The 9,495-nt window shown below is 32.7% G+C and overlaps 1 protein-coding gene across 1 annotated transcript; it reads right to left on the bottom strand.

The window, feature by feature from the left end:
- Positions 1–309: 309 nt before the first annotated feature.
- On the bottom strand, positions 310–9,193 carry LOC117723726 (large ribosomal subunit protein eL42-like). Its single transcript, XM_076916131.1, has 2 exons — positions 9,187–9,193; positions 310–650 (listed from the first exon to the last, which is right to left on the bottom strand). The coding sequence occupies exons 1-2, from the start codon at positions 9,191–9,193 to the stop codon at positions 310–312; spliced, it is 348 nt and encodes a 115-aa protein (XP_076772246.1).
- Between the last annotated feature and the right edge of the window lie 302 nt (positions 9,194–9,495).

The raw sequence follows: 9,495 nt of genomic DNA, 5'->3' as shown, positions 1-9,495 counted from the left end.
AATTGGCCTATCATGTCTCATGCCCTCCTCTGAAATCTGTAAGTCTGTGACAAGTAGAATATATGAAACCATTTTCCTTTAATGTTCATTCATATTTATAATAACCAGAAATTTTCAAACACATGAGCCTGAAACTGTAATAGACCAGGAAGCTCAGAGCTCAACAGAGAATTTCTTATTACTCTGAAAATATTACATATTTGTATATATTACCATTAGAGGAGTTACATATTTTTATCATTTGACAAATCAAAATATATTTGTATTTTTGAAAGGTGAAGATTCTATTGTCTTTATAACAATGTCAACTTAGAACTGGATCACTTGGCCCTTTCTCTTCTTGTTGCCTCCTGGTTCAAAATGCTTACATCTCTTAATAGCCAGCATCCTCTTAGATCTGCAATTAGACCTAGTGCACTCCAGTCTCAGGACAATCTTCTTTGTAGTTTTAGCCTTTTTGCAGAAAATAGGCTTAGTCTGCCCAGCATAGATACTCTGTTTCCTGTCATAGTGGTGCTTTCCCTGGGAATACAATGAATCCTTGCCCTTCTTGTACTGTGTCACCTTGTGGGGTTGGTGCTTCCCACATTTCTTGCAGAATGTCCAGCAGGTCTTAGGAATGTTCACTATGTTTGGAAGAGCACTATCAGCTAAGAAAAAGCATATGTCATTTTTTTCCAATTTAATATTTATTTCAATATTGTACTTCATGTGTTTGTTTTGCTATTTTATAACTTAACTGTAGTTACATGACTTTTCTCAACCACTTATTTCACGCTCACATTTATGCTTTAATAATACTGTCTAGAATGCAAGCAAGAATAACTGTACTCAAAGTTACTTCTTTCCTTTTGTCTTTACATAAGAGAATTAGAGTCCATTCTCTAAAGGCATTGTGTTTTGAGTGCATGGGTGTCATACAGGAACATATGACTCAACCTTCCATCTGGCTGAATATTCATAATTAACTCCTCTATTCCTGATTAATGTCTAATCAAACTTCAAAGACATAGCACACAGAGATTACCAAGCACCCAGAAGTGATGTGTCCTTCAAAATATTTTATTATCAGGATTAATGATTTCTTTACTGGACTGCTTGTTTTATTTTATGTAGCCTTCTTTGTCATAATGCTGTTTACTTCTTATAGAAATTCTCACATTTGTGATTCATAGGATTACATTTTAAAAATGTAATAGAACATCTTACAACATGAATTTAGAGTTTTAGGAGGGATTGCCATCATCATCATCACAATCATCATTGTTTTAAAAAAAATCTAAGCAAGAGAGAAATCATGTCAGATACTGAAAAGTTAACTACTTAGCCTTTAAAAAAAAAGAAAATCCATGAATCTTGAAGAAGGACCTATAACCACTAGTTTTCTAAACCAAGATTGATCCAACTACATAGTAAAATTTTTTTGCATATAAGTGTAGTCACTCTTTATTAAGGAAACTACTCTTTGAAACAGGTTAAGAGCATTGCAGAAAGCTAGTATCATGAAAAATCGAGAGTTGTGGATTCCAGTTCGAGTGGATACATCTACAAAACAAAATTTCTTCCCTAAAGATAGAGTGAGAGAGTTTGCTGTAAGATTGAGTTTTCTACTAACTTCAGAAGATATACCCCGAAATTCTCGCTATGATAACAATAACAGATATATCAATCTGCGTGAGACTTAGCCTGTAGAGCCTGAAACCTAAACAAAATGAAGGAACAATGAAAGCAGAATTCCTCTTACCCTTGAAAGAGCACACCAATTGGTGATCCAGTGTCAAATGATGAGCTATGAATACATATATACAAATAACATTTATTTTACAGACTGAGCAGTTTGTACTTATGTGTGTAGAAATATATACAAGTATGTGTGTTTGTGTGCACACGTGTGTGTGTGTGTGTGTGTGTGTGTGTGTGTGTGTGTAATTAAAATGGAGGCTATTATACTACAGCTCTAAATGAGGTGCCTATGAAATCATTCTACTCAGAGCTCAAAATCCCCAAGGAGGAGAAGGCAGAAAATGTTCAGGAGACAGAGGGAAAGGAGAGCACCAGGAGAACAGACCCTCTGAAACAGTTGAGATGAGCTCCTGTGAACTAAAGCAGCAATCTCAGGGTCCAAACAGGGTCCTCAATGTATAAGTTAGCTTCAGTTTAGTGTTAGGGGACATCTGAATCTATAAATGAGTGGGTCTCTGATTCTTGTGCCATCTCTTAATGCTCTTTTATTTGTTTGTTGGCTTTCCTTGTCCAACTTTGTTATGTAGTTGTTTGTATTTTCTTATGTCTTATTTTCTTACATTTTGTTGTTTTCTATGAGATGCCTGTTTTGTTCTAATGAGAGACAAGAAAGGAGATTATCCAGATGAAAGAGAGGGTTGGGAGAAAGTGATAGGAATAGAAGGGGTAACTGTATTCCGATTATATTATATAAGAAAAGAATCAGTGTTTAATAAAGAGACATTATAATAATTCATACTAAATTAATTAAAAATTAATCAAAATAAAAGCTATTAACTTGAGGGATAATTAAGGAGGAATACATACAGGCTAGAAGAAGAGAGATGGTGAAATTATAATCTCAAAAAAATTAAATAATATATTTTAAAAGAAAAATGTTTTTATTGTCATGGAATTACAATATTCTTTTTCTTTCCATTTTACAGCCTAATAAATCTACCCTCCCTTTCCCCTACTATCAAATTCATAGCATCTTTATTTTTGAATATATGTGTATGTATATATTTGTGTAAAAACACAATCTACCTGATTCTATTTTTGTTTTTGTATATATATATATATATATATATACATATACAATATATATTTATATATTGAATATATATATAATATTTATATATTTATATATTGATATATATATTTATATATTGAATATATAGATATATATTCTCAATGCTGAACACTTTGCAGTGTGCCATTAATAAGAGGGCAATTCTTGAAGCTGTAAGTATAAAGTATTTCCCAAAATTCAATTTATGAAGAAACTGTGCTTCGAAATATTACACCTAAAATCTATTGATAAAGACAAGAAATACTGTCTTCAAAATATTTTCTACAGAATTTATAATTTTAGATTATACATTGAAGACACTGGTCAACATAAACTTTTATGTCTACTCCTTTGATTTTATTTACTCTTGAACATATAGTTGTTGCAATGATGTTTGTTACAAGCCACCTTTGTGTTTTATCTTCATTGAATTGTCTCTTCCATGACTATGAATTTTAAATATGTAACTAAAATTTGTATTAATCTTAAACGTGTAAATCAAGTAACTCCTCTCCTTTTCCTACATCCAAGCCTAGATTTTTTTTTAAAAAAAAAATAACACTAATTTTAATTAATGAAATATTATAGCATTTTGGATCGTTAGACATGGTCAGCAGAATACTTTCATAGTTTTTCATTATTGTTTGACTCCACTAAGAAATTTGTAATTCTGAGTTATTTTTGTTTTAAAGAAGACATAGGAAAGTGCATTCTTTCCACCAGTGTCCTTTCTGCAATATGAAGGGGCATCTCAGGACCTTTACTGAAGATTTTCTTGTTGTTGTTTTTGTTTTGCTTTGGGTATTTGTTGTTGTTTCTTTGTGTATGTGTGTGTGTGTGTGTGTGTGTGTGTGTGTGTGTGTGTACATTGTGATGTCACCATAGAAGCTTCTGAGAGAAGCTTGTTAGTTTTGCAATGAGTATGGCATTGACACACTACTATCTTGTATTATTTTTCTCTTGTTCTCATTAAGTGATGATTAATGCTTGGTTTTTTTTTTTCTGAATTCTCTGCACTGGCATTTATTAACACATGCCACTTTGACTACAAGCAATGTCATGCTTTGCTTGAGAATCTGTGATTAACCAGATTGTTCAACGTTTTTCAGTCTTACTCTTCTTGGCAGAGTGGCAATGATGCTTCGATCTCTCTCCCTATCTTACATTGCAACACAGGTTATGCTCACAGGTCTTCACTCAGAGTTTTAGGACTTAGCTTTTCCGTATTTGTCATTAGTTAATGCAGTTTCCCAGGTTGCTCAGCTTGACCTTGACCTTCTCTATCATGTTTATACAAAGATGTGTTGAAGCTCTGATTTGATGAATGTACTTCTGACATGTTCTTATCATAGAGGAAAATCAAGATCACCTGCATCTTTCAATTTGTTTTTTCCTGATCATTTGATTTCTCCCAAATTCAGGTAGGACATAATGAGAATCTCCCAAAATCCTCATCATCATCCCAGGGTTACTCTTCTTTGGTTGCCCATTCACATTCCTTTGTGATTTCAGAGAGATCAGAGTAGTATCTGAGGACACCAAAGGTCAACTTGGCTGCAGCAGTAGAGGAATAATTTCCCACTTTAAGAAGCATTAAATAATTTCCCTGACTTTAACCAAAGCTCAGTTAACAAATGTTGTATGTTACTGAGCAGAATTAGTATGTACCTTTGATTTTGATACTTAGAGATTATGTATATTGACCATTATTTTTGTAAATAGTGTTGACTGTTTAATGTGACTAATTGTATCTGAGAATTGCAACTCTGAGTCAAATTTTGATACAAAGGTAATCTTAATATTTCTTCCTTATGCCTAATTAGTGATACTAAAGAATTAACTCAGCCTATTTTCTTTCCTATTAGATTTTATTGGCAAAATTAAGCTGCTCTTTCAAATCCATAAAAGCCCATCTGTCTTTATGCTCTCAACAGACACAGCATTTTTCAAGGTCATTTTATGATTTGACAATTAACCTAAATACAAGTACTTCACAGGAAAGGTCTCTTTGACATATCTAATTAAAACAAAAACAGGCATTTATATACCCCACGAGATATGCCTTAAAATTATGTAATTACCATTTCAATTTTAAAGTCGGTGCCATAGTTTTTCTCAAAGTAATTTGATTACTAGATGCAGTATTTTATTATTACTTTTTTAAACTTTAAAATGATTTTTTTTTTGACACAGGGTTCGACTATGTATCCTTGGCTGGTTTTATGCACTGTGCTGAAGGAAAGGCTGGTCTGCTCACATAGATCAACTTCCCTCTGCCTGTAGAGTGCTGAACTTAAATTATGTGTCTCAAAGCCTGGCTATATGCCATTTCCAATGTTGTTATGCTATCTGAATCTATAGATTGCTAAGATGTTTTAGAAAACACATGTAGTGCTCCAGAAAGATGTACAGAGTCTAGAAGAAAATAAACATGAATTTATTGCATTAGAATAAAAATAAGAATCTGGTATCTTTTTTTATGTGTTACTTTTGAGTTTCTAATTCCCAGATTTAAAACAATTTATTTTTTTAATTATTATTTTTATTGGATATTTTATTTACATTTCAGATGCCAGCCCCTTTCCCCATTTCCCTCTCCCACTCCAGAAAATCCCTATCCCATGCCCCCTTTTTCTTTTTGCTTTTCTATACTTTTTAAAAATGTTAATCAAAGGTTTTATAAGTTTGGTAATGCTCAATCAGAAGTGTAACCTAATACCCAGCCTAGATACATCAACTATCTTTGACTGGTGAAGACACGTGAACAACTGCCTCCATATCCCAAGAATCTATTATCTTAGGAAAGAAAAGGATTCAGTAAATACCACAAACACTACAAAATAGAAAATGAATTTACATTATTCTCCAGTGTATGCATGTCCTAATTCAAGACCAAAAATTAGTTAATGACTTCAGGGACTTTATAATGACTTTAACCTACAGTTTTTAAATTGAGATAAAAGTGATGTTCATATCTCCTTTTTATTTTTTATGCATCTTTCAGTGTACTGCATTTCTGATCTTTGAGGACAGTTAAATTACCATATACTTTAGCTTCTTATAATTATAGCCCTTAACATGTATCATCCTCAGAACAAACTATTTATTTCAGGTGATGAAATATGTTTATTTTGTTATATGCATTCATAACTAAAAACAGTGCTGAAGAGTATTACATTTCAATGTATTTATTACAGTTTAGTTTCCTGTTTACCAAATGATTAGCAATTGGGTATTGCCTACTTAAGATTAATGTGTTTATACATGCACAAATAGATAGGTGTGTGTATGTAGTTTGTGTAAATGTACAAGTAGATTCACTTTTCCTGTTACATTTTTATTGTTGAACTTCATCAATAAATATTAAATTGTATTACCCATGGTATTTCTCTAAATAATCTTTTCATTATAGATGAATATTGAAAATATCAGCACTTCAAAATATTCACTTTTTTGTACTGGATTTTGTAGAACATGTTATATATCACATATTCATATAATTGTATGTAATTATGTTGTAAATAATACATTGTAAAAAGGACTCTAGTCGCATTTCAGTGCTACTTCTGTATGTTTCATAGGCTTAAATTATGTGTTTTGCTTGCAGTTACACTTTAGGTTTTTGTTATTATTATTCAATTGTTAGTCTTACACATTTATCCCTCATCTTCTTAGAACTGTAGCATAGTTTCATATGACCATAGAGCATTCTCTCTTGTACATTGACCCTTTTTAATAGTAAGTCACATATTTCCCATTCCCAGCTCTTAATATTTAGCATTGTCAAGTTGATTCTTCCACTTACAATAGTTTCAGACTGAAATTGGACTCTGTGCCCAAATCAGACCCCCATGTAGGAAAAAAGAGGCTTCATTATGGCATCTTTTGATGTGCGGATTGTGGGCACCCAGCTGTCCTACTTTATAACAAATGCTGAGGGACAGTCCTAGTTCTAATGCCTCCTCACAAGATGAAGCCTCTGTTATAATTGCCTCATTGAGCCCTTCCCAAGGAAAATTCTGCTTTCTCTGCAACTGTAAAAATGTTCATCACAATCTTTTTTTTCTGGAATAAATTTTCTGCATAGATATGACTAACTATTCTACCCTCCATGGAAACGTGCTTAAGAGTATTGGTAACAAGGATGACATGGGGAGCTCTATTTCTAAATTAAGTTGGGAAACACAATTACTACTCCCTAGTTAACTAGGAAATGAGACAATATGTTATGATAGCACCAACAATATAGAAATGATAGCAAATAGCTGGGGATTCTTATGGAAAATTGTACAAGCCAAGACCTAGGGAAAGCATACAGACCTTCGTTCAACACTCTGAGAGATAAAATCATGAATATTTTGGACAAGGTGTTCATTTTCACAAGTCTCTGTAAATAACTCTATTATAACATATTACAATGGTATGTTTCCATAATATTTAAGATAGCACTTACTTCAAAAATTTTATCCACATTTTAATTTTTGATTATTGAAACATTTGACTGTGTGTGTATGTGTGTGTGTGTGTGTTTATCTTAAATGTGGGTGCTTGTATAGATAAATAGAAGGTATTGAATTTACTAAAACTAGAGTTATAGACAGGTTTGAATAGCCTGACATGTTTGCTACAAACCAAATATAGCCTTTTGGAAGAGCAGTAAGTGTTCTTGACAAATGAGCCATCTCCCTTTCTCTAAAGGCATTTTCTTCTTCTTTTTCTTTGCCATTTCTTTTTAAACAACTAAGAACATCATCTTATTTATTCCCTTGTTTTGTACCCATACAACAATATGTCCATTACAATAGCATGCTGTGATGAGCAGCGTATAGTTAGAAAACATTTATTTGTGGTTATAGTTTTAGAGGTCTTAGCTCAGCTTCTGATGGTTGAGAATCCATAGTAAACAAGCAGATCACAACAAGTGCATAGAATACAGCTGTTACAACAGCTGGTGTGGGTCATCTGTTTGGCATGGGCAATCTGCCAGTGTCCACACACACCCAAAGGAATAAAATGACGGAGCATCTCTCAGAAGCCAGCAACTGTCAACAGATCCTCAGTTATGAATGGAGCAACAGGACCACATTCATCATTCTGGGGAGGAAGACGGGCAGGCTAGAACCAGGAGTCTGGGAATTAGAAGAAGAGAGTGGGGATGAATATGCCAGAAAAGACTTGAAATGAACAAGGAATTTTCAAAGCATAAAATTGAAAAAAAAATCATACTGCTGATATAAAAGGAAAAAAATAAGTAAAGCAAAGTTATTTGCAGCCCTTCCTATGCAAAATATAAAGAAAGGTAGGGTCCTACAATCCCACACAAAAGCATGAACCTCACTAGCAGAACTTTTGAGAACAAACAAACCAACAATAAAGAATCTCTTCTCATAATTTTTACATGCTCGGAACAAAGCCAAATAGACATCTGTCTCTTAGGTCTTTCAGGAACATTTAATATCAAAACATAGTATTAGGTAACTCATAATGAATATAGGTATAGTTTCTCCTCAGTATTGAGGCTGAACAGATCTAAGAAACTATAAAACTGTTGTTACTTTACGATTACATGAGAGAGATAAAGCAAATAAGAGAAAATAGGCTGTTCTTTTTCTTTTCTAATAGCACTTATCCTCTATAAAAATAAAAGGCCAATAACATGTCAACTGCAAAGACTGCCACATGCTATTAAATTTGCAATAACTATAAGATTACAAATATCTAAATATGTAAATACATTATTCTTTTTAAATGCATTTTAATTGCATACTGGAACACGAAATAATGCTTTATGTCAATAAAAGCACAAAACATAAAGTCACTTGAGATTTGAAAAAATTGAAATCTCCACCATTTTTAATTGTAGTAGGCCTTGAAGAAGGAAGTTAAAATCTACTAACATTTGACTTTGAGTCAAGCAACAGTTAACCTCATTAACAACTAAACTGGATGAAATATTAAGTACTTGTGGTCATTAATAACTAACCAAGCATTAGCTTTACATTTTATTATATTCAGAGGTAAAATATTTGATACAATTTTAGCCTTTTATTACAAATCATGTTAAAAGCTAGTTTTAATTTTCTTTTAGTTTACCCTTGAAAATCAATTGATATTTATAAATTGTCAACAAGTTCTATGATTTAGTCATTAGCTTACCTTCCGTAATTTTCTTAATTCAATAGTGCAGCTGCTCATTGAAAACCATTGTTCTCTGACGTAGATATTGAAGAAGAGAACATAGAAAATATCTTCAAGTTTACACTACTGAATCATCAAATACCTCTGTTTAAGATAGCTCCTCAAAGCAGTTAGAAACCATTGCATTCTGTACACCCTTTCTTATAATGGAAGATTCTTAAGCAAGTAGTCTGCATGTCTGCTTCATAACTCACTTTCCATTCACGCTAGTTCTGCATCTGTTCCCTTTGTGTAAGGAGTAGAGGCAAGAAAAGAGACTGTTTAGATTTATTACAAGAACCATTGGTATAACTTTTATCCCCACATGAGCAATACATTCAGCACAGTTATACCACTGAAGAGATGGTGACTTGGTTCCTATTTAAAATATATGTCACTTAATAAAATTCTTATTAGTTAGAATTATCCAGAAAGGCCCAGTAATTAAATAGGTGCTCTTGGACCACCTATAATGTAAGCTATAATTAAGCAATAAATTATAAAATTACTGCCCTCTCCGGATC

This window comes from Arvicanthis niloticus, chromosome 19 (assembly GCF_011762505.2).
Source record: "Arvicanthis niloticus isolate mArvNil1 chromosome 19, mArvNil1.pat.X, whole genome shotgun sequence".
Lineage (NCBI taxonomy): Eukaryota > Metazoa > Chordata > Mammalia > Rodentia > Muridae > Arvicanthis > Arvicanthis niloticus.
This window is presented reverse-complemented; position numbering and strand designations above follow the sequence as displayed.